Source organism: Enoplosus armatus, chromosome 2, assembly GCF_043641665.1.
Source record: "Enoplosus armatus isolate fEnoArm2 chromosome 2, fEnoArm2.hap1, whole genome shotgun sequence".
NCBI lineage: Eukaryota > Metazoa > Chordata > Actinopteri > Centrarchiformes > Enoplosidae > Enoplosus > Enoplosus armatus.
The window spans coordinates 23011872-23036965 of NC_092181.1; the positions used below are offsets into that span (position 1 = coordinate 23011872).

The 25094-nt window shown below is 41.3% G+C and overlaps 2 protein-coding genes across 2 annotated transcripts in view; both read left to right on the forward strand.

The window, feature by feature from the left end:
- Window positions 1-18241, forward strand: part of myo15ab (myosin XVAb) — a 41285-nt gene extending 23044 nt beyond the window's left edge. The window contains exons 38-74 of the mRNA XM_070915412.1: window positions 551-623; window positions 781-972; window positions 1562-1635; window positions 1727-1800; window positions 3713-3821; window positions 4257-4325; window positions 4428-4492; window positions 4578-4976; window positions 5858-5939; window positions 6093-6188; window positions 6390-6450; window positions 6797-6890; window positions 7019-7136; window positions 7806-7921; window positions 8028-8087; window positions 8282-8357; window positions 8466-8581; window positions 8710-8828; window positions 9520-9661; window positions 9804-9915; window positions 10005-10079; window positions 11001-11206; window positions 11290-11408; window positions 11809-11878; window positions 11988-12060; window positions 12288-12361; window positions 12478-12560; window positions 12708-12838; window positions 12957-13051; window positions 13558-13635; window positions 13730-13826; window positions 14655-14815; window positions 14893-15026; window positions 16108-16241; window positions 17656-17789; window positions 17911-18051; window positions 18140-18241. Coding sequence (XP_070771513.1) covers window positions 551-623; window positions 781-972; window positions 1562-1635; window positions 1727-1800; window positions 3713-3821; window positions 4257-4325; window positions 4428-4492; window positions 4578-4976; window positions 5858-5939; window positions 6093-6188; window positions 6390-6450; window positions 6797-6890; window positions 7019-7136; window positions 7806-7921; window positions 8028-8087; window positions 8282-8357; window positions 8466-8581; window positions 8710-8828; window positions 9520-9661; window positions 9804-9915; window positions 10005-10079; window positions 11001-11206; window positions 11290-11408; window positions 11809-11878; window positions 11988-12060; window positions 12288-12361; window positions 12478-12560; window positions 12708-12838; window positions 12957-13051; window positions 13558-13635; window positions 13730-13826; window positions 14655-14815; window positions 14893-15026; window positions 16108-16241; window positions 17656-17789; window positions 17911-18051; window positions 18140-18241 — 4154 coding nt within the window. The remainder of the gene's footprint in view (window positions 1-550; window positions 624-780; window positions 973-1561; window positions 1636-1726; window positions 1801-3712; window positions 3822-4256; window positions 4326-4427; window positions 4493-4577; window positions 4977-5857; window positions 5940-6092; window positions 6189-6389; window positions 6451-6796; window positions 6891-7018; window positions 7137-7805; window positions 7922-8027; window positions 8088-8281; window positions 8358-8465; window positions 8582-8709; window positions 8829-9519; window positions 9662-9803; window positions 9916-10004; window positions 10080-11000; window positions 11207-11289; window positions 11409-11808; window positions 11879-11987; window positions 12061-12287; window positions 12362-12477; window positions 12561-12707; window positions 12839-12956; window positions 13052-13557; window positions 13636-13729; window positions 13827-14654; window positions 14816-14892; window positions 15027-16107; window positions 16242-17655; window positions 17790-17910; window positions 18052-18139) is intronic.
- A 1983-nt stretch (window positions 18242-20224) lies between these two features.
- alkbh5 (alkB homolog 5, RNA demethylase) lies at window positions 20225-25032 on the forward strand. Its single transcript, XM_070919488.1, has 4 exons — window positions 20225-21365; window positions 21466-21546; window positions 21644-21766; window positions 23233-25032. Exons 1-4 carry the CDS (start codon window positions 20647-20649, stop codon window positions 23390-23392), a joined length of 1083 nt encoding a protein of 360 aa, XP_070775589.1. The 5' UTR covers window positions 20225-20646; the 3' UTR covers window positions 23393-25032.
- Window positions 25033-25094: the final 62 nt, after the last annotated feature.

The window sequence follows — 25094 nt, forward strand, 5'->3', positions numbered from 1 at the left end:
GTTTAAAAAAAACAATAAAATGGATGAAATAAGATAAAACAAGCTGTAAATGTATTGATCATCTTAAACCGAATACTTGTGTGTAACTGTCTGCCCTCCTGCAACAGAGAGAGACTCCCCCTCGTTGACCCAACCTCACCTTTCATGTTGCATTTTTACCTGGGCCCAGTCAATGAGTGCACTATTCAGCACAGAAGAGTTATCTGTCTCTCTCTCATTTCCTCCTCTCATCCTGCTAATCTGTCCTCTGGCCTTTTGGCAAGTCTACTGAGGATTAGACAACACCTGATACTCGTTCTGGTTCACTGGCTGTGTTTGTGTCTGTTTGTTGCTGCTGGTGTCTGTGTAAATCTTCAAAGACAGACAGGGGAGGTTGCTATCAACTTTGTGTTGTTGATACAGTTGAGGAATTATTTCATAACCTGATTGAAATGGCTCTTAATGCATTATAAGATGAAAAAAAACGCCCCACATCATTTCCCAATTGTACCTCTAATTACTGTTTGTCAGAAGCTATTTTCATATCTACACCATGTCTTTTCTCCTTCAGGTGTGTCCTTCCTGTGTCCTCTACACTCCTGGACGACAGGAGAAGAAATGGCCAAAGACATCTTACAGCACAGGTATCATCTTACTGTAAAACCAAATACTGTATATGGCTTGGATTACATGGAAAATGTTGAAAAAAGGAAACTAAAGGAGAATCAGGAATTGTTGAACATGAACATGCTTACGTTTCTCTCAGTATCACTGTATTTTTGTGTGTGTGTGTGTGTGTAGGGGTGTGGTGGAGGGACGTCATGGCTGGTCGGTGTTGCTGAAGGAGCCGGCTCAGTGGGTGGAGTTGGAGGGCTCAGACTATGTTCTGGATCTGATGTCAGACCTGGAGCTTCCTGCTGACTTCCCCAAACACAGCAGCTACTTCATTATCTCTGCACAGGAACCAACCAGAGTGCGGCCCAATGCCAGCATGTGAGAGACACACACACACACACACACACACACGCTGATCTGTCTGTCTATGAGATTTCATGAGCTCATCCAACCATTGGCAAGATGACTTTGTCACTGTTTAGGTTTGAGTTGTTGAAAGTGACTAAGTACATTTACGCAATTACTATACTTTAGTACAAGTGCAATTACTAGTACTTTACCTGTGTATTTCCATTTTATACTACTTTATAATTATACTTCTTACAATTATACTACATTTCAGAGGGAAATATTGTACTTTCTACTCCACTGCATTTACCTGACACCTGTAGTTATTTTTCAAATTAATTAATTTTACATTAAAAAACATATGAGAAGCTTATAAAATACAATACAAACCCCTTACAAACCATCAACTTGGGGGCCTTTGTCACATGCTTCAGATGTCTATGAGTTGTAAGCAGTTCCTCCAAGGAGACATTTCCCCTCTAAACCTCATAGATGGTTTCATTTGAATAAATGTTTAATGCCAAAAGAGTAAAATTATCCAATATTTCATAAAAAGCCAAAAAATAAAATTTGTGCAGCAGAACTTTGATTTTCTTCTTGTTTTCTTCTCATTTTACAGAAGCCTGTTGGGTGGTGGGTTTAACATGAATGATGATGTCATATCTTCAGTCTTACCTGGCTCTGATGGACCAGGTACACATTTAAGCAAACGTACGAACGCTCACACACATTGATTTTGAGCACAGCAGACCATGAAGCGCTCCCCTCTCCTCTCTTCTCACAGACTCAGAGCCTCAGAGAGGGATGGATCGTTATCTCGACAGCCTGTTTGACCCTGTACTGTCTGACGGAACTGGAGTAAGTTACATAATTCACTCACACTGACACACTTGACCACCTGAGAGGGGATTCCTCTGTTAACCATCGACTGGGGTCGGTGACTGCACAGGCCATGTAAAGCTCTGTAAAGCTCTATTATTTGAGAGTTAGCGATAAGTGTACTCGTTTAAATGCAGAAACATTTACATCGTTACATTTTTAGTACACTGCCTGGTCACATACATACATACATTTACAATTTTATTGAGCTTTTTTTGGCATAAAAGAGGTACAGATGAAGAAAATGAGAACAGATTAATACATAAATTCAAAAGAAGAAGAAAACAGCGTATATATGTATAAACTAACAACAAGCAAATATATCAATAATACAGTAAAAGAATGAATCAAAGTAAGGTAAGGAGCTTCTTGTCTTATCGGTCCCATATTTTCTAAGATAAGAAAGGTTTGTCTTTCAGAGCTGAAGAGAAAGCCTCAAACAGAATCATACTTGTTATAGTTTGCAGTCATTATTTCAAATAAGGTGCTTTATCTGTAATCCATACACTTAATGTACATTTCGGGGCACAAGTGCGATAGAATATGTAGTAAAGTTATTGTTGTAGTAATATCTGATGGTTGTTGATTGAGTTAGATGTGTATGTATTTAGTCAGGGCAATGGTGCAGTGAATGCTGGCCATGTTGGATCTATCAGTCTTCAGCTGGGACGGCGATGTGGTGAATGTTAGCCGTGCTATCGGATGTGGCTGACAGGAATTAGCATGTATCAGATGTGTTCTACAGACCTCTCCCGCCCAGCAACCTATTACGTTACCCAGTTACCGTAACTGTCACAGCCACTAGATTGCCACGGTGATTTCCCACCCAGGCAACGTGGGGATCTGCTTACGAGGAACTGACACTCTGGCAAATGAAGGGCTTACTATTTAATGAGACACAGCCTACAAACACACACGCCTGCGGATTTATGGGTCAGTGGCTGATTTCTGATGGAACGGCTGCACACATACGAGGGGGGATTCCTCTGATTTGACAGTCAAAAAGTGCTTTTTTATCTCTGTGTATGTCTCTCTAGCACTCCTGTTGATATTCACATTCACAAATGCACAAATGCATCTATTAAAGGAATACTCCACGATCTAAGCTATCTTTTAGTATCAAATACTTCACCTGTTGGCTTATGAGGAAGCACAGAAAAGATTCCCAACAGTTATGATGGATTTCAATGGGGAACCAGTTACTGCAAAAAGTCAAGTCAAAATGTAACAAAGAATCCACAGGAACTTTGCAAACCACTCCTGCAGCATAATCCACCGCCCCATTGCTGATGCGTAGTTTCTCTACAGCTACGTTATCGCCTCCTCATAGCCCCGAACCTCCAGTGAATACAGTACATTTACTGATATGTTAGTTAAGTGACAATTGTTTGGAGCATACTGAACATACAGAGCAGCTGTGGGGAAGTAAATTCTGCTGCTGGAGTGGTTTTATACTTTTTTGTTGAGACTCTGGGTTGCCATTAGAATCTATTGTAACTGCAGTACATTCAAGCTGAATACAGCTGCTGTCCCCTGAGAAGCAGCAAGATATACACCTCTCAGAAGTGGGGCAGGGTATCCTATGAAATGTACCTGAGTTTCAGTACTGATACCAAAATAATACTTCTTTGATACCATTCTTTAATGAAGATATGTGTGTTTCTGCAAACCTCCTTTGTCGTAAGAAACACACTAATTTCTATCACTCAGGGGAAAGCAAGTGTATGTAATGCAGTGTCTACTTGGGGGCCTTTGTGACAGGTTTCAGATGTCTATGAGTCGAAAGCAGATATTTGGTTGAGTATTTCTTCTTATGTTCCTTTGTGTTTTCTTACGCATTCATGTTGGAATCTGATGTTCACTTCTAAAGTCTGTCTGTCTGTTCTCACAGGAGGTGGAGTCAGCTGCAGGGCTGTCCAGCCGGATGAAGGGGGCCGGGGGAATTGGAGGAGGGTGGCAACAGCAAGGGCAGTCAACCGGCCCCCCACCTCCACCTGGGGGTCAGTCAAAAACGCCGTCTCTGTCTGATATCACTCCCTTGTTCACTCTTTCACTATTTCCTGTTTAACATACTCGATAGTTTACTCTTCAGTGAATTTACTTCATCACTGACAGGTGTAGTGTCGCACAGCTTTTTTTTTCCATCTATAAAATCCAACACATTGTGGGACTGTTAGCAGAAAGTGGTGTACATGCTGTGGACTACCTTTTTCATTCCATTGTTAGAATTTCTGAGGGCTTTCTACATAGGGAGCAGATTCAGGAAATGAAATAAAATAGTGGACAGCAGATATAATGCACTACATAGTAAATATGGAGTCATTTGGACGGAGCCGCAAGAATCTCAATATCTCCATAAATCATGAGCAAGCGTAATAAAACAAACACACTTAAAACCTGACAGAAATGTTATGTGTGCATTTGTGTGTCCACAGCTGTGAGAGTCCTTCCTGTGGGAGGCGTGATGTCGCCTCCTGTTGCTGCAGTGGCACCTGTAACACCTGGTTCGTATCAAGTGTGAAGAAAAATATGAGAAAAAACACTCATCAAGCATAATTTTCTTCCCTCCATCCTGTTTACTGTGTGTCTCCTCCTCTCTCCTCCAGATGCCCAGCAGGCTGCTTTGGCCCAGCAGCAGCAGGCTATCGTGAACCAGCAGGCCATCATCATGGTAAACCCTCCGTCTGGATCTGCGTCTGTTTGTTTGTTCCAGCGCTCTTGTTTTGGAATTAATGTGTCATCTCTTTGTCTCTCAGGCTCAGCAGATGACCATGCAGGCCATGGCCATGGTCAGCAGCCCAGTGACAAGCCCCCCCACATCCCCGATCACGAGCCCTCCCATGAGCCCTCTGCTCCACCACCCTCCCAGCCCGTACGCCCCCTCCAGCCCCTATGCTGTCATACCCCCTAGTCCATACGCTAACATCCCACCCAGCCCCTACGCTAACTTCACTCCCACTCCCTACGCTGCAGCAAACATCCCGCCCAGCCCTTATCCTCTCACTGCTCGACAGAAACAAACTCCATCACAGCCTCTAGCTCAGCCTCCTGCTGAGCCACAGACTCAGCCTCAGGCCCCCCACCACAACCCCAACCCTTTACAGAGCTCCACTAAAGCTGAGCCAGCACAGCCTAAAGCTAATGCTGCTGCACAGGTCAGTAACTCTAAGAGATGTGAGGTAACAGTCCAAGATGACATTTTACATAATGATTCAGTGCTTTTTATTTCATGGAAAATGTTAGAGTTTTCTTTCAGGCTTTATATGCACAACATGAGGTGCAGTTTCCATTTATGGAAGGAGTGAGTGGTTTGTTTGCAATAAAAATAAGATCCTTGTAGTCAGGATGATGAGCAAAAGCTGGCAAAAAAGAGCAATGCCTACAGAAGCTCATCAACAGAAGATCCCAGATAAGAAACACACTCATTTCTATCACTCAGGGGAAAGCAAGTATATGTATGTATATATGTTTATGTAATCAAGGAGTCTCATCGAGATCAAGATCTCATTTGCAGGAGACACCTGAGTAAAGAAAATGAGAAGCAAACAGTCAGACAAAACAAAAAGATATAACAGACAAAGAACATAGCCAGACATAACAAAAGGTTAGTCAGTCTGCTGTAATAAAGGTCAGGTGATATCATCTCTTTTATCCAGAGTAATAATTCAATATTTCATTATGATATGATGTTGTGATGTTTTGATGCACAAACCAGATGTTTTCAGATGGTGACGCAGGTACAGTTTATTTATGTGGGTGCAGTTTAGTGCAACATGAAATCAATGTGTCCACTGAACTTCACAGTAACACCAAAATACCACAACAATCCTTGTACCAAAGATATTGACATGATAAAAATATCATGCCAAATTGCATATTATCAATTGTAACAAACAAATTGTACAGGACAGCACAATGTCCTTTTCTCCCCTTTTCTTTGCTCTGACTTTGTCCTGACCCAACAAAATCACAGGAGACTAAATGTCTGCAAAGTCGTGAATGCAAACTCTCTGTCCTCTCTGTGTGGCTTTTTCAGGTTCAGTCAGGTAAGGACAGCGTCCCTCGGAGGAAGGCTCCTGGTGTCCCCATAGACAAGGACAGACCAGCCAGGAAGTTTGGTAAGAGAGAGAAAGAAAACATGAGAGAATGAGCAAGCAAGAAGTAGAGAGAAAGTCCCTCAGTCCCTTTAACTAAAACTCTTATTTTAGTTACAAGAGAGCATAACTTATTGGCTGTGTTTTGTTTTTTTGTGTGTGTTGTGTGTGTTTTAGCCCCTGTGGTGATGTCTCCTCCGCCCCCTGCTGGAGAGGTGGTGAAGTACTCACCTCAGACTTTAGATCATGTCGTCCCCAGCCAAGATATCCAAGGTATCTGAATTTAAAAAGCTTAAAAATGTTGTCATGTCATGATTCATTAAACTGATTTATACATACATGACTGAATGATGATCATAGTTGTAGTCGAAGTTATTTATTTCTTGATAGCAGACACATTGTTTGGAATTTGGATTTAACACAGTGAAAGAAAATATCTACTTAATTATCAGATGGTTTATATTGTTTTTAAAGAAATCATCAAAAGGTACAACTCCCCACCTCCACCACCAGACCAGCTGCCACCTGGCAAGAGGTGAGATCTCACACACACACACACACACACACACACACACAGAGTGACTGATAAAAGGTTGAGGAGTGAGCACAGTCATCAGAGTTTTTACTTGTAAATACAGCACAGCAGTTGATGCTATCTTCAGTCACAGAATTAACTGTGCATACTGTAAAGCCCAGGCTACAACAAACCACCAGCAGATACTGACAGGGATCCTATTGCTCGCAGTGAGCACGCAGCACCAGAATGAGTGTATTTACACACAATAAGCACAAACACACAGATTATACAGTACATTAAATTTGTTGTTGAAAAATCCTGCAAACTGTAATGTGTGATGTTGACACTGTGTGGATATGTTTAGGAGACCTGAGGGGAAGTTTAAGAAGAAGCAAACCCCTCATGATGAAGCTTTACAGATCCTCAAACCCCAGATGGACAACCCTCCTGCTCCACAGGTACACACACTCCACTGTGTACAAATACACAGTCACAGAATGCAAGCAGTGCTTACAGCAATATGGACATGCACATTAAACAATGCCAGAAATCAGTCATGCAGGGGAAAGTTTTTGTGTGTGTCTAGCCCAAACGTCCTGTTGCCCCCTCACCATCTGCGTCTGCAATGAAGGAAGCAGGATTTAAACCCACCAAGAGCACGAAAACAAGAGCACATGATCGTCCGCTCCCCATACCTCCTCCAGGTACTCACACTCACTCAAGTATATACACATATTCCAACACAGACAAGGCCACATCACACTGCAGAGTTAAAGGCATCTTGTGGGGCTTTCTGGTTTTGTTTATACTTTTTTTGTTTATGTCTTTCACCAAAAGTCAGTGGGGTCGTTGTGCCCCTCAGCAGTGACCTCTTCTGAAATGTGCCAATAGACACTAGACTTCAGTTTGTTAGGGGACATCTCACATTATTCATAAATTCTGCCTTGATATTGACTAGAGTGACAGTTCACCTCATTTACTCTCACATTAAATCACCACTGCCAAAAATAATAATTGCTAACAATTAGCATGTTCCAGACAAGGTCAGGACTACAGAAGGGCAGTTAAACAGGGACGCACTGACTCTCACAGCAGGCAGGTGGCAAGGCGCCATGTGACCCTACTGATATACAGATTGTGAAAACACAACCCTTGTGGGCACTTGACCTTAAAGCATTTCTGTAAACAAGATTACAACAATATTTGGACAATAAAATGCTCTCTGGAATAACAGTGGAGCAAAGCAGTCAAACTGTCCTAAAGCAGGACAGCTACAGATCATTGACACGCTCTCTTAATACAGTTTAAAAAAAGAAAAATAAGGACATCAAATAAAGATGAAGCTAAAATGTAACGTGACCTGTTTGGTGCAGTTTCCCGAGAGCTTCCTGTAGAGACAGAGACCATCCAGACACAGCTTCATCAGAGCATGAATGAAGAGCATTACACCTACACCAATGTTCCCTGGAGACTGTACCTCAGGAAGGAGGTGTGTACATACACAAGCACAAAAATACACAAAAAATCCCCATCATGATCTGCTGTCAAAATGTTTGTATTATTTTCTATTGTGAGTATTTTTCTTTCTTTTACAGGTTTTTTATCCCAAAGACAGCTTCAACAATCCTCTAATGCTAGACCTCATTTTCAAACAGGTAACTTCTGAATGGATGAAACAGATAAATGCTTAATGTTTAACATTCATGCAGTTGTTGTTTTTTTTGTTAATTCATTTACCATTTTTACCTCTCACCAATTGTGCTCCATATTTTTACCTGACAACAGAAACATCCTAGAAAGATCAAAGTAAATAATTTCTAACGCTCTCCTCTTTCCTCCTCTCCTGCAGATAGTGAACGACACTCTGTCGGAGGCGTGCGTTCGCATCACGCGGGATGAAAGGCAGAAAATGAAAGCTCTTTTCGGTAGTCTGTCTGTTCTTCCCGCGGACATTTTTTTTAGACTGTACGCTCTAATCCAAACACATCTGTTTGACATTCACGGGTTCATGCGTCTGTTTGTGTGAATGACAGCTAAACACGGGGTTGAACAGAATATGGATCCAGTGGAGGAGCATGTGAAGAAAACAATCGTCACGGCAGCCAGGGAAACCTGGGAAATATACTTTTCCCGTCTGTTCCCCGCATCGGTGAGGGTGGTAAATCTTCAGAGGATAGTAATTACTGAGTTTATTATTTTCATTTTTATTAAACCTGTGTGTGTATGTGTTTGTGTGTGTGTGTGTGTGTGTGTGTGTGTGTGTGTGTGTGTGTGCAGGGTAGTGTAGGAACAGGTGTGCAGGTGTTGTCAGTGTCCCACAGCGGCATTAAGCTATTGAAGACTGTAAAAAGCAGCGCTGCAGCTCCAGACTACTTCAGAGTCCTACGACCTTACACGTATGTGCTGTTTGTATATCATTATTTGCAAATTCTTTTATCCTGTTTGGAGTTCCAGATATGTGTATTTTGCAATTCAGAGTAAATGCTAGGTGAGTTGTAAATATAACAAATTGTCTCTATGCTTATTTTTCCTCCTCTGCTTATTTTCTTATTATTCAGGAGAAGATTGATTTGTGTGTCTAGCCCGATGAATACTGGATTTTTAAGGCTAATTCTATCAGGCTAATAATATCTTGTTACTTATCGGCCGACATACGCACTAATACCAGTATATCTGTGAGAAGCTAATATCAGCCAATTTATGGGCCAAGGAGCATTTCTTTTGTCCAGGCCTTTGGATTAAAACATACAAAAGAACTACATCCTCATAAGTCAAAAAATAAATGGACAAAAATACAGCTTTTACAGTGAAATGACACATTAGTGACATCTTTACAAACAGATAAACAGCATAAAAGGAAAGCAATGGATTATAATTAATTAAAGAAAGCACTGACTTTGCTTTCATGACAATTGTTTGATCTATCATGACAAATGTAGGTAATATTGTATGTGTGTTCTCAAATACTGTTCATTATTTCATCATTAGTAATATTTGCTGCATGTACTAATTTCTACTATTTCTGTGGCTTTGTTATAAATGATAGTCCTGCTGTATATCTGTCACTTCTGCTCTGTATTTTTTCAGCTATGCCGACATCCTGTTTGTAACCATTCCCTCTGAGAACATGCTGGAGTTCAATCTGACCAATGAGAAATTGATCCTGTTCTCAGCCAAGGCCCCACAAGTCAAACATCTCATCGACACCTTCATCAATGAGATCAAAAAGGTACAGCGCACGCACACACACACACACACACACACACACACGTTCTGTCCAGCGTCCATGGTTGCACGGGCTGCATTTGACGTTTCTGAGGAAACAACATCACGTACAACTATTGGTGTGTGTGTTTTCTGTCTTCCTGCAGGACTCAGATTATGTGATTGCAGAGCGAAACTTAGTGACAGACGACCGCTCAATGCTCAGTTTTCACAAAGGTGACATCATCAGGCTGCAGGTTATGGATGGGCTGGAGAAGGGTGAGACACTGTGGTACATGTTATAGAAATCCTGTTATCTTATGAGTGAATCTATGATTCAAACGTATGCGTTTGTGTGTCTCCTCCAGGTTACAGCTATGGCTGTGTGGTGAGGAAGAAGGTGGTCTTTTTGGAGGAGCTGAAAAGAGACACTCAAGACTTTGGTGAGTGTTTATTTTAATCCAAAACAAAATCAGAATCAGAAATACTTTATTGATCCCCGGGGGGAAATTGTACAGCACCGGTGCTCCCATTCAAGATTAGAAAGTAGCATAATTTAGAGCTAAAAGTATGTACAAAATATAATAATCAGACGAAGAAACTTCACCTTTTTGCATATGGTAACAAGATGTTAGCGTCAAGGCCCAGAAATAAACAAGGTGACAATTCAGACTGGCAGATCTGAAAGATCTGCTAACCTGGACTGTGTTCGTGTACCCTGGAGGTGTGATGGCATCTTGAACCAAGGAGAAATGGCAGCTCTCATGTTGACAGTGCCCACAGCTCTCTTTAAATACAATATTGTATCAGACAATTATTTTTCAGATGGAAGATGGCGATGCAATTTGAAAAATATTGATTCATGTCATTTCTTGAGGACACAAAAGATGAAACAAGATCACAGATGAGAAGTCACGTCATTCCTCTGCGTCACAGATACTTTATAGGACAGACTCAGAGAGTGCTTCCACACACATTTTTGTAATTTACTGTGATAAATAAATGAACCTAGCGACTCCTTTCACATTACACCTGGTCATTTGATGCGTTGTTAATGTAGAAATATTGATTAGTGCAAAAATACCCATGTGCACAGTATCTGTAATTAGACCAAAGCCTGTGTTAAGTGCGTTTTCAGTGTAGCCGCGGGGGAGAGTCAGGTCTTGTAAATGAGAGAGAAAAGCATGCAGATAAGGGTCTGACTTGTTTAAATGAGAAGCTGACCTGCTGTTAGAGGAAAGGCAGATGAACTTGCAGCAGAGGGGAGGGGTGTTTCAGGCCACAAAGCACCCAAGTGTGTGTGTGTGTGTGTGTGTGTGTGTATGAATGATTGGGTGTCGTAATCCCTCTGCTCTTTGTGTCAGGTTGGAAGTTTGGTGCTGTGTTCGGCCGCTCTGGTGCATTCCCAGCCGACTGCGTCCATCCCATCGCTCCCCCTGACTTCCTGTCGCTGCCACTGGACCGCAAGGCAGAACCTCGCGGAGGAGCGGGACAGTTCGCTGTGTCATCAGCCATCGCTGTTGCCGTGGCGTCCACCATGGCTGCACATGAGATAGATCAAACGATTGAGGTACACAGACACGCAGACGCTCACATACAGTGCGTTTTGTGTGAGTGTCAGATTGTTTTACACTGTCAATCTTTGATTTTCAGAGGGTTTCCCTTGATGGCTTTGCTGATGGAGATCTGGACGAGAGGGCGCTGCTGGACAGTAAATATGACATGCTGGAGTTTGCCAAGAAGTACTTCAGACAGGGAACCAGAGGGAAGGGGTGAGACAAAGAACACACTTCCCTCACACAGAGACGATCTCAAATCCAGTGGTATATTTACTCAAGTACAGCACTCAAGTACAATTTTATTAGTATAATTAGTATCATATCATATCATTAGTTAATAAGATATGATGCATTGTTGTCGATTAAACTACCCAACAGCATATAAAGTAATTCAAATCAGCTTCACCTTAACCAACTACAACAGTAAAGCATTGTTTACATGTCAGTGTATCAATAATAATGATTGATTAATAACTTACTAAAACAGACTAAGACAGTCTATGTGATGAGTATATTTAAATACATATTGAATGCAGGACTTTTGAAGTAATTGACTATTTTTACAGTGTGGCATCATTACTTTTACTTCATCCAACTCTGATTTTGTTCTCAGAGATTCCCTGAAGAGCAAAAGCAAGAACAGAGACTCCAGAGAGCCCGCTGACATGATCAAGTTCTCCAAGGTGCCTTTCGTCTTACTTCAACTTAAAGTATCTTCTCATTGCTTTGTGGTTTTTGGGTGTATTGAATTGTCCATGTAACACTTTTCTTACGTGATTTTCTCCTTTGCAGACTCCTCTGACTGAGTCTCTGATAGAGTTTACGGACCCAGCCATGAACAGAGTGGCAGCTGATCTCTTCCTGTGTAAGTTCTCACCTTCTCTCATCTCTCCTCTAATTGCGTTATCCTATTACATTACTCTTATTACATCTGGGCTCCAATTCATCCTCTGATGAAATGAGACGTTCTTGTATCAGATGTTAAGTACTCAAGTGCTGGATTTCTCTACAAAATCTGATATTCAAGACTTAAATATTGTTGACCTCTGTGTGTGTGTGTGTGTTTGTGTTCTGGGTATGTAATTTGTGTAGCTGTGATGCGTTTCATGGGTGACTCTCCGTCAAAGGGATCAACAGAACAGGAAGTGATCAGCACTTTCCTCAAGGTAAATACACACCATTGTCTCTCAGGCTACAAATTTCTCTTTGACAGTTTGCTAATATGTGTATGTTTTGTGTGTGTTTGTGGGTGGGTGTGTGTGTGTGTGTGTCCTCCCCTCAGCTCATAGGAGAGTTCACCTTGATGAGGGATGAGGCTTACTGCCAACTCCTCAAACAGCTTACTGCTAACACCAGCTCCAAACCGTACGTCTGCTTTAACACATTAACAACGAACACACGACAACCCATCACACACTATGCTCCTCTTTCTTCCCCGAGCCTGTAATCCTGAGTGTGTGTGTGTGTGTGTGTGTGTGTGTGTGTGTCTGTGTTCACTCTTGTATTGTACAGTGATAGCTGCCAACGAGGCTGGAGGCTGCTGTACATCCTGACTGCTTTCCATCGCTGCTCTGAAGTCCTCAAGCCCTTCCTGCTGAAACACCTGCAGCAGGCCTCTCGCAGCGCCGGGGCACAGTATCAGGGTAAAAACACACACACACACACACACACACACACACACACACACACACACACGTTATCACTGTACAGTGTCAATCTGCTGTACACATTACCAAAGCATGTAATGTTTTCTTGAAAAAGGCATCGCTAAAGCATGTGAACACAACCTGAAGAAGACGTTCCAGTATGGTGGCCGCATTGTTCCACCCAACAGCATGGAGTTGAAGGCTATGATGGTCAGTGCCTCGTTTTATTTATCTGCAGGAGTGGAAGAAGTTCTCAGATCCTTTACTTAAATAAAACGAGAAATACCCACAATGTAAAGATACTCCATTGCACAAAAATGTTCTGCCTTGATTCAAGTTTAACAATAGCAGCAGTATTAGCAGTAAAATGTACATAAGAATCAAAAGTGAAGGTATTCATTATGCAGAATAGCCACATTCAGATCTATATTATTGTATATGTTATGTTGCAGTATTATTATTATTGATAGAAGGGGCAAATTTGGTAGCTGGTCTAATTGGAGCCCCCAACAAATGCACTATTTACTCCTGTTTGAGTAACATTTGCCAAAAAATTGCAGTGCACAGCTGTTTTAGCAAATAACTTTAAAAACTTAAAAACTTGAAAGATTTATTCAGGAACAAATGGGTTTGGAGCTGAGTACCACAGACAGGGTAGTGAAGTCAAAATGTAATGAGAGATGAACACATGGTTTTGTGTGTTTGTACTTCCTCAGGCGGGTCGTAGTTCAAAACGTCAACTGTTTCTCTTTCCTGGAGGCATTGAACGTCACGCGAAAATCAAAACATGCTCTGTAAGTGTTCAGCGTTGTTAGTTCAGTGTTATCTATGAGGTGACAGCTGTGATATAAATGTGTGTGTGTGTGTTGATATTATTGTGTTTTTCAGGTTGCCCTGGAAGTGATTGAGGAGCTGTGTTATGAGATGGGTTTGCACAGACTGGAGGCCATGGAAGAATACGCCATATTTTTAGTCACCAACAGAGGTGTGCTTACAGACGTCTATTTCTCTCTCTCTCACACACACTCAAACGCACATTAACCGTTGTGTTAGTGCACAAAGTCAATCTTCTCATCATCGTCAGTGAAGCAGATCCACTCACAGATCACATATCAGACTGCTCTCTGGTTTCTAGCTGTGGGAGAAAGTCACTCATGTTCATGAGTCCTGATATGGCTGCAAAATAACAAGAGATGGCTCGATATCACTTAATCACTTTCCATTTCTGGTACTGATATCACCACACTGAGTCTCTGCCAATAGCAATACAATATGCCTTTTTTCCTCTTTATTATTTGCTAAGTTGTTAGTGCCATTCATTTGCACTCTTTGTATCTATATAGATGTTTTTAAAAACATGATGTAAAAACACTTGATCATCCCATAAGGGAATAAAAACAGTTCATGTCATAATATAGCTTTTTCTATGCCTTTTGTTATGGTGCTGATTGCTTGTACAGCTTTGTCATATTCCTTTGCACAGCACCCCTGCTCCTTCGGTCTTGTCATGTTTTCAGTGCTGAAAGCTCCAACACCGTTGAAGCACTCACACGGGGCTCTTTGCATTCTGTTGTTGTTTTTTTCCTCCTGTAGCATCTCCACATGCAGGCAGCTGCTCTCGTTTGTGTGCAATTCAAAAACACAGCAGGTCACACAACATGTGGCTAGACAAGTATTAACATGTTGTTTCAGGTTATATGTGTCAGTAGTTTGTGTTGTTTTTAACTATTTATTTGGATACTCGGATACTGATACTGAGTATTGGTATCTCTGTGTAATAAATTACATTACATGTGTATGTGGATGTGTCCAGGTCAGAATGTGCGTCCTCTGAACAAGCACGAGTACATTCTGGATGTTGCGACGGAGGCCGAGTTAGTCGACTCCAACTACAGCTTTTGGTTCAGACGAGTCATCTGGACTCAACCTCTCAAGTTCGAGAACGAGCTCTGTGTCGCCATGCAGTTTAACCAGGTACGACAGGTGATGTTTCACATACAGTATATGTTACCGACATGTGTGCATGTAACTGTGTTTGTGTCTATGTGTAGATCCTGCCAGACTACCGTAAAGGCCTGCTAAATGTTCTTCCACATGGAAAAGTGAGCGATCAACAGTTCCACCAGATCTCCAAACTGGCAGCTTTGCAGCACAGAGCCAAAGACATCATCTTCATCCCCAGCATGTAAGAAAACTTAACAAGTACAAATGGTCGAGGTGTTCTTCACCACAAGGCAGAATATCCACCTCTGTTTTTATACTTTATTGGCATCCATTTCATGACCTACAATTCATCGTATTTTTTGTAGCAGAGCAAAAAATAGAATAACTGTAATAAAAAAACAAGAATGTGCAAATATAGACAAAGAAAAAAGTGTGTCCTTCATACATTGCATAGAGAAATAATACATACAGTGCAGTATATGAAAAATACGTGTCTATATATGTACATAGATATAAACAAACATCCACACACCAGATTTCATCCATTCCCTCAAAGTTTCAGTTTGTTCATCACAGTCGTTTAGCCCATCTTGTTTTAATACAGTCGACACTTCCTCAGATTTTCTCCACGCTTTTAATTTGCTCCAGTAGTTCTTTCCATTTGTCCTCTTTTGGATCCTTTTAGCCTTAAGATTCTTTCTTAATTACATTTAAAGCATTTATTCCCAGTTTTCTAACTAGATATTCATACTTTTTATCCATTAACTCAGGATGCATTAGACCTTTTAAACTTTCATAATGGACCCTATTTCCCTATTAAAACCAGTCCAGTTTGATTTTAACATTTCACATGACCAAAATATAAAGTTGAAATTAGCATTAGTTTCTCTACAAAAATCCATTTTGCCTGCAGGTTAATTATTTTACGAAAATCCACCTTAAACAGTGTCTCTGTTTCGGCACATTTACTGGAGATGCACATTAGATCAGATGCAGTCAACGCTGTGATGAAGCTGCAGTGGATATTTTTCTAGATTTTCTGTTTAGCACTTACATTTAACAACTGTTCAGGAAGAAAGTCATTGTTGAAAAGACCAGAATGCAGTGCAGTCAATAGTTTTTGTGTTTAAAGTGCATGACACTTTATTTTTCTGCAAAACCCCATGTCCTTTCATGCTCTTACTGTGGTTATCAGCATCTCTTTCCACCCACGCACAGCGCCGACAGCAGAACAGAACAGCTCACCGAGTAAAATCATTCTGACAAATGTTGAGAAATCACCAAGCGAGGCATACTTCTGTTTATCTTCCTCTCTCCTCCAGACATGAATTATCGGAGTACATCGCCACACCTCTGTTCAAAAAGCAGCCACCCCAGCAGTGGGTTACCATGGTGACGCAGCACATGCAGCAAGTACAGACCCTGAACCCGCACCAAGCCAGAGCGCAGTTTCTGGGTAAGACCCCTGTTCACATTAAGAGGAGGTGCTACAGGTACAAACTGTGTTGAACTGGTTAATTTGTTATGTATTTTCTCTGCAGGAACATTTCTGAGAGAGTTTAGAACATTGTGCTTTTTTTTTATGACACGCCAGGTGCCATGAAAAAATAGATTTTTGAACAATTATTCTGTAAAATAATCTTTTGAGTTTGAAGACATAGAATATGTACATTAATACACTCCTCCCCCCAAAACAAAAGACAGTAGTGCACTTTCTAAATCATTCTGAAGTGTGACTTTCTAAAACTTGTACATTCGAAAATGTTATTGACGAGGTGGTTGACAAAATTCTTGTCGTTCCCTTTAACAATACAAGTAAATCTCTCCAAAGCAAGACAAGCTGCACGTTCTGCTGTCCACATTCCTATATAAGATATGAAAATATAAATTATGAAACTGACAAAAAAAATATGAACTTAACTCACTTACTTGTTGTTTCCAGGGTCAAGAATGAACCTGTAATCTTCACAATGGCATCAACAGTAACCTGCATTTAGATGTGGTCTATTAACAAGAAGAAATGCTGCAACTAATGTGTAAATTTGCACATTTTTAAGCATATTGTCATAATATAGAAAGGATAGTGTCTTAAAGAGGTGCTCCAGTGGTTTGGTTTTGCTCTACCGTAACGTTGAGAGATTAAACAAAGACAGTCCAGGACTTCTTAAAGGACCAGTGTGATTCAAAGGGATCTATTGGCAGAAGTTGAAAATGATATTCATAAGTATGTTTTCATTCAGGTATAATCACCTGAAAACAATAATCATGTTTTCGTTTCCTCAGAATGAGCCGTTTATATCTACAGAAGCAGTGGGTCTTCTTCCACGGTGTCCACAATGTTGCACCGCCGTGTTTCTACAGTAGCTCAGAGCGGACAAACCAAATACCGACCTTTTGAGTTTTTCGCACGTTTTGCGGCCACTGAAGGTTCTCCTACACGCTTGGCAGCGGAGCGGAAGAGTTATCAGTTGAATGCAATCTGCAACCTCACCGCTAGATGCCACTAAATCCCACACACTGGTCCTTTAACTCTCAAGTATGGGTCAAACCTCAAAAACACTAGATCTTCATTACCCATAGTGCAACTCAACTGTGTTTTTTTTGGACCCTCCTTGCTAGGTAAACGTCCTCGTCTTTTAAAGCCCATACCTGCAGTTTTCGATGTAGGCCTTCTGTTTAAAAATGTGTAGTCTCCTGATGGTTAGTTTGTTCAGACTTGACAAAGAGTCACAGAAGACATTATACAACTTTTTTTCCACAGGCTGAGTAGAAATCTGGTGAATAAACTGAACTTGTAAAATCTGACAGGTGCCTCTTTAATAAAGTCAGTGTTCTCACTGTTGTTAAAGTCTGTGTCTTTGTGCGTGCAGGGCTGGTCAGTGCCTTCCCCATGTTTGGCTCCTCGTTCTTCTACATCCACAGCAGCAGCTCCACCACCTTCTATGCCCCCTGTATTGTTGCTGTCAATCAACATGGTCTCCACTTCCTGCACAAAAATACACACGTAAGGAAGCACACACACCGACATGACTCACCTCATCGTGACTGAAACGTGAGCCCAGAAGTAGAGTGGCATGCTTTCAGTGGACAGTTGTGTGTTATAATGTTTGGTCTCTGTGGTGCAGGAGCTGATGGCAGTGGTCCCCCTGGTGGAGGTACAGTCCAGCCGCACCCAGAGGCCCACTGCTGGAACGAGTTACCCATATGTAGACCTCACCCTGGGGGACGTGAGCACACAGCGGGTCATTCAGCTGCAGCTGGAGCAGGTATGATGCAAACACAGACAAGGACACTCTTCAGCCACACATAATCATTTTCAGTGGAGTCGCTCACGTCGGCCGTGTTTGTCTACAGGGCCTGGAGTTGTGTCGAGTCATCGCCATGCAGGTGGAAAACATGATGTCGGTGCGGGAGAAGAGGCTCACCCTGCCACCCAGCGAAATCACCATGTTATAACACATGCTCTTGCTTAATTTTACGCACACACTTGTATGAACACACATACAGTAGACGAAATATATAAATAACCTACCTCTTCTTGCCTTCAGGTGTGTGTTGTGTCTCACACACACACACACACACACACACACACACACACACACACACTAATATTATATGTGAATGTAAAAGTGAACCCTGAAGTCAGTCTCACTTTTATTTGATTATTATACTGCATTAACTGAACAAAGTGCATTTGAAGACAGTGAGAAGTCAATATTAGTTCATATTTCTTTCAGGTTGTTTATAATTGCACTTACTACTGTAGCTTTAATTGATTAAACACTAATGATGTTTTGTCTGTAAATGAGCTGTTAATGAACAGTGAGGAGGCGTCATGGGCCTGTGCCTTGTCATTACAAAGTTTTATAACTGATAACTGTGACATGTTTTTTATTTTTTTTTATTGATACTGTTTACTGTGAAACCTCATGTTAGTGTAAACAATTGTGTTCAATATTGATATTAATGCATCAACTTTCTTGTTTTGTATAGAATATTTTATCAAAATAAAATGTGCAATTTTGAAGAGGGAGATGTGAGCACTTCTAAAAATGATTAAACAACGATGAAAACTAGTATTTGGTGTTTCTCCGGTCAGTGGGGCCGCGGCCGACAAAAGCTTGGATCATCAAAATTAATCTGAAAATTCTTTCCTAATCAATTCATTGTTTTAGTTGTTTTATTTGTTTTTAATTATATTTAACTGAATATCTTTGGGTTTAGACTGTTGGTTAGACCAAACCAGCAATTTAAAAATGTCCATTTGGGTTTTAGTAAATTGTGATGGACACAAGGTCATTGTCATTATTATTGATGAATGCGTTGATTATTTTCTCAGTTAATTGATTAATTGCTTGGTATATTAAATGTCACACAATAGTAAAAAGGTTTAAACCATGGCCATCAAAAATCCCAAGAGCCCAAAGCAACATCTTAAAATCACTTGCTTGTCTGACGAACAATCTGAAGCCCAAAAGTATTAAATTTACAAAGATATAAAAGTTATGATAAATTACTTAAAAATGAATTAATTATCAAAATTGTTGCTGATTCATTTTTGATGAATAGACAAATCATTTCAGATCTAAATCTAAATATAGGCATGTAGGTAAAGTAATAAATAAAATATGCATAGAAATATGTAAAAAAAAAAAATACTGGGTGGTTTATGGAAGGAAAATAGTGCAAACATTATTGACATGTGTTTTATAGGATTTACAAATCTAAATATGATTTCCACTTTCCAAGGAAAACTTGTGCTAAAGAGATCTCTGTGTTTGTATGCACAAAGATCTGTAGAACAGAAATGTACAATAGATTATATTGTATTCAGATAGATTATTCAGACAATTTTTTTCCCACTATACAAAACCTTATTTACATTACAAATCTTATAAAACATGTCAACAGTATTAGCACTATTTTCTCTCAACAGAAGGTAAATCTGAATAAAATATATTAAGTGTCTTATTAATACTTATTATTATTATTATTATGAGATAGACATCAACACAATCAATAAAACTATAATGAAGATCACCATAGCCCCTCAGAGTGAACTTTATGGAAATAAATAAGAGGTTAGTGGGATAAAATTAGCAGTAGTCTGAAATGTCCCCTCAAGGCTCCCAAAATGGATTGATGTGTCTTCCGTTCACGACACGTGATAGTCCCTCCCCAAACCTGGCAGGTCACCACTGAGCATGCGCAGATCTCTTGCAGGTTACACGAGTTTCTTTTCAGCCTTTCTCTTGAAGACGCGCTATGATGGTGTAAGCTGACCGTGGTCAAGCCTTGTGCGGATATAACAATGTTTTCCCTGGACTCTTGGAGTTAACAGTCTGAGTGGAAGCGTCTCCGGAGCACCGAGGTTTGGAATTTAGCGGTGACATGTGAAATGTTGCTGCGTGGTTTGTCGGTATTTCCAGGCGGCAACGGACAGACCAAGCCAGGCTAGTTTAGCTAGCTGGTAACCAAGCAGCTCGGCTAGCTATCGTTAGCATCTCCGCTGACTGAGCGTGTCGACGCAGCGTTTATTACAGCTCTGCTTGTTTGTAAGCGTCCGGTAATATCATCTACAGATTGGCAAGTTTCACGCCAGGCTGCTGTTTCAATGCACAGACAGGGCGGCGGAGCAACTTAGCTAATGTTAGCTACTTTTATGCACTGGATACTGCTGTGAGTGAAAGTGAATGCTCCCTTAAACTAGCTATACCCATCGTTAAAGACTCCTTTTGACATCTTGTCCTTTCATATTAACCAGACTCCGTCAAAACGGCGGTGAAATGCAGCGTTGATACATGCTATCTGTTAGCTAGGAGCTCACGTCGCACTACACCGGTCATATTGTATTGGCTGACATGGCAGCCAGCGGATACTCTGACCTGAGGGAGAAGCTGAAGTCCATGACTCCACACAGAGACGAGGAAAAAAATAAATACGTGGACGGGACGAGCAACGGCAGCGGAAAAGGTCGAAAGCGCAAGTTTCGAGAGTCCGACGACGATGAATATGAGCACAGCGATGACAACGCGGAGCTCCGGGAGCAGGAGGCCCGCCGGGTGAAGAGCAGCATCCTACAGAAGAGCATCTTCACACCGGAGGAGTGCGCCCTCATCGAGGAGAAGATCGACGAGGTGGTTTCCCAAGGAGAGGCTGGACTTTACCGTGAGCATACCGTAGACAGGGCACCCCTCCGCAACAAGTACTTCTTCGGGGAGGGATACACGTATGGATCCCAGCTGGAGAAGCGTGGACCGGGCCAGGAGAGGCTGTACCGTAAAGGAGAAGTGGATGAGATCCCGAGCTGGGTGCACGAGGTGGTGATCAAACGTCTCGTGTCAAGTGGAGTGATCCCAGAAGGGTTTGTCAACAGTGCAGTCATCAATGATTATCAACCAGGTGGCTGCATTGTGTCACATGTAGATCCTCTGCACATTTTTGCACGGCCCATCGTCTCAGTGTCCTTCTTCAGTGACAGCGCGCTCTGCTTCGGCTGTCGGTTCCAGTTCAAACCGATCCGGGTGTCAGAGCCAGTGTTTGTTCTGCCTGTGAACAGAGGGAGTGTCACAGTTCTCAGGTGACTATGGTTGTGTTTGCTGTCATGCATTGATTGAATTTTTGTGTGGCTGCCCAGGGCTGAAGTATTTGTTGTCACTCAAAGCATCTTTCTTTCCCAGTGGCTATGCTGCTGATGACATCACCCACTGCATCAGGCCCCAAGACATCAAGGAGAGGCGTGCAGTTATCATCCTCAGAAAGTGAGTCAACATAAGATCATTTAAAAAGTAATTATCTTGCATGCAATCTCTCTCTGATCCATGTGTTCCTGCTTGTGCTCCCTCCTCTGTTTGCCAGGACCAGACCTGATGCTCCTCGAGTGGACTCTGACAGTCCTTTAAGGTCTTCTCCTGCAGAGAGACCCGCTCCTCTGAAAGCCAAACGCTCTCATCGCAAAGCAGACCCTGATGCTGCACACAGGTATACACCCGCACATACAGGCACACTAGAGGTCTTCATGGGTCCAATTGAAACTGGACTTGCATAAAGGTCTGAGGATAGTTGCACCTGATATTAAGTGCTAATGTCTAAGATATTCTAAGATATGATATTAGCCTTATGCAGGGAAACCTAGAAATAGAGACGTAACACCAACACTGTTAGCAACAGCTTGACAAAATGTGGTCAATAAGAGGATGAACTCGGGAGAGGTCTGGCAAAAACTCCTTTGGGTTGTCCGGCAAAAACATTGAACCAGGCTCAAGTTATGCAGGAATGCAATGCAACCAGCAAGGCGCTGCACTGGACAATCATATTTCTAGTATTACTGCAATGTGAATGTTGTATTTCTAATGTTTATCTCGCAAACATTGCCACAAAAGATAACATGATTGCTGCCATGACAACTTTCCAGAGCAGTAAAATCCTTCCTCATAACATTATAATCACTGTGCAGTGTTTTGGCGTCTGATAAGCCTTGAGTCTCACAGATCTGTTGCTCCTGGATCGTATTTAATCCTCTCACCTGCACCCGAAACAACACGCCACCGCAGCCCTGTACATCTTTTTAACATAGGGGGGTTTTCGGTCTGAAGGTTCACTTAGATATACTGATATACTGAACCCAGACCCCTGGCAATACAAGGAGACTCTGCCTCGACCCAGTTAAACGGAATATAATTTGGACACAGCCAAGCTCAGGTCGGGTCTTGGTTATTAGAAACCGTGTCGATCCGACCTTTTTAAAGTCTGATGCGAATTAAACATGTTGGCCTCATGGCTGAATAAGCACCCTGGTGGACCTAGTAACATTTCCATATCACTTTCAACAAGACACAAGTCTGAATTGAATGCAGGCACCTAAATGCGCGTCTTATACCGCCTTCTATCATCAATGTTTAATAAGTTTATCTCAATCATCGTCTCTCTAATAACGTTAAATGATTAAATTTATGTGAAAATGTATCAGTAGATTCACTGTGAGATGCGGGGGTGAGCATCTCTCGCGCTCACAATGGTCATTAATAGACTTCAAAGGCAAAATAATTTAAAATCCATCAGTGATGCAGCCTGTGAAAGAACAGACAACTCTCTTCTTTCTCGAGAAACCTTTTTTTTTTAAACTCTCTTCACCCTCTCGTGCACCAGGTGCCATATATTGAGTGAGCACACGGCTCTTTCCGTAAATGTGCTGCGTTGTCTGAATGAACCCGTTAACTTAAAAGTCACATATGTCTGAATGACAAAAAGCCATCACTTTAACAGCTTGATGAGGCCGGTAATGTCTAAAATGGGCTGAAGACACACTTGTGCTAAGGAGATAGTAACAATGCTCCTTTTGAACAGGTGTCATGTAAATGCAATGATGAAGCAGTGTACAATCAAGCTGCATTGTGATTAATGATGATCCAATCTGACTTGGCCTCTCAATCTTTTCCCTCCACCAGGCCGAGAGTTCTAGAGATGGACAAAGAGGAGAACAGACATCCGTCATTCTCCCGTCACCGTCGTCACAGCATCAGCTCAGAGAACTACTGGAAGCGTGGCCAAAACTCTGACAAACACCGGGAGAGTTCAGGACGCAAAGTCAAAATGAGACGGCATTGAGCACCTCTCTATCACACATGTACACATATAAATATACCCGCTCTTTTATGTATTTCAGTATTGTAACTTTCTTTGATCAGTCATCATTTTCTCGCTCCAGTTTTAGTCTGGCACAAGGAGCACAGTCATCATGTCTGCATTTTGATTTGAGTCTGGATCAGTTTGAGTGCATTATTTGTTTCTGGCAGACAAAGCTGGCGTCTCTGCTGCGCAGTACAGAACCTCGAGTTACTTACTACAGTTGGGCTGTTCAATTACCTTAAATTAAACTTTTCTTGTTTCTATGTCCATAGATACTTCAAAATGGCATGTATTTTTTGTAACCAAGATGTACAGACCGGGAGAGCTAAAAGAAAGATGTATGTATGGACTTGTACAAAAGAAAACCTGAGCTGTAATCTAACTTGTTATAATGTACAATACGTTTGTATAGTCTTTTATTTGGGGAACTTTTATGCAGAAAGAAACCTTTTTTGTTTTTTCGCACCGAGATTTCTGATCCATACCTTTACTGTGCCACCCCAGATCTTTGCTGTTCGTTCACTTCGGCCTCCCTTTTGCAGTTTAAGTTAAAACAACTGGCAGATGTGCAGCCATGCTGACAGTGTTTGATTTGATTCAGCAGTAACACTTAACAATACGGTACACAGAAATGTGAGTAGTTAACAAGGAACGAATCTGGAACGACCTGATAATTAATTGTTAATGAGACGTTACTGAATAACTCTAAATTGAGGACATTGACGTTGACCTGTGAAGAAAGTGGTCGTTATTCCGATTCATGGATACTTGTGATCTAATAAATACATAGTAATTCATTGATATAGTCTCTCCCAGTCTCTTCTCTAGTAACTCATCATTATCTTCTATATAGTCCTTAATTTGGAGTCATTCAGGTATTGCTTGTTAACAATTCATTAGTTATCAGGTCGTTCCTTATTAGTTTGTCTCTTGTTACTAAGTAACTAGTCATTTTTTGTGTAACCGCGTGTTACCGATTCAGCTGTAAGGCTCATGGAGGTCACAATATGGTGCATCAACGTAACAGATGCTTTATGGAGTGATGGAAAACTCTGGCCTTGTTTTACACTCTTCATATAGTGACAGGCATGTTATTGCTGTACTATATTAAATCCAATTTTTCCTCAAATTGGGTGATATTTCGGTAACTTAATTTGAGAAAAACCAACCCTATTATGTCTCCTTTAGCTTGTGTCTAAACATGCGGCCGGATTTATTTGTCCTCATTATCGGCTGTGTAAACACAGATAATTTGTTTCCTGCTCCCAGCCAGCCGTGTTTGGCAGAGGTACTTATTAGCTGACCGCTAGGTTAGTCTGAAGTTACACATGAACAAAAATAAACCTTGGTTCAGAGGAGAAATTACTTTCTAAAACAGGATGAGTTGTGTTTATGTAGTTTCTGAAACTGCTGCAGTTGTGAATTTGAACATGTTAGCAGAAGTTAAAAGTAATAAATAATAGTCTGCAGGAGGCAAATACTGGAGCTCTTCATACAAAGAATGGGACTTTGTAGACATATAGGGTGGCATATAAGGTGGTTTCATGGGTTTCAGTGGTCAAATTTCTTTGGCTACAGATGTGCTGGCTGAATGAAATAAAGCTGAAATTGTCTTCACAGAGTTGGTTTGACATTCATCAAAGCAGAGTTGTCCTTCAACCCGGCTGGCTGTTGAAACACC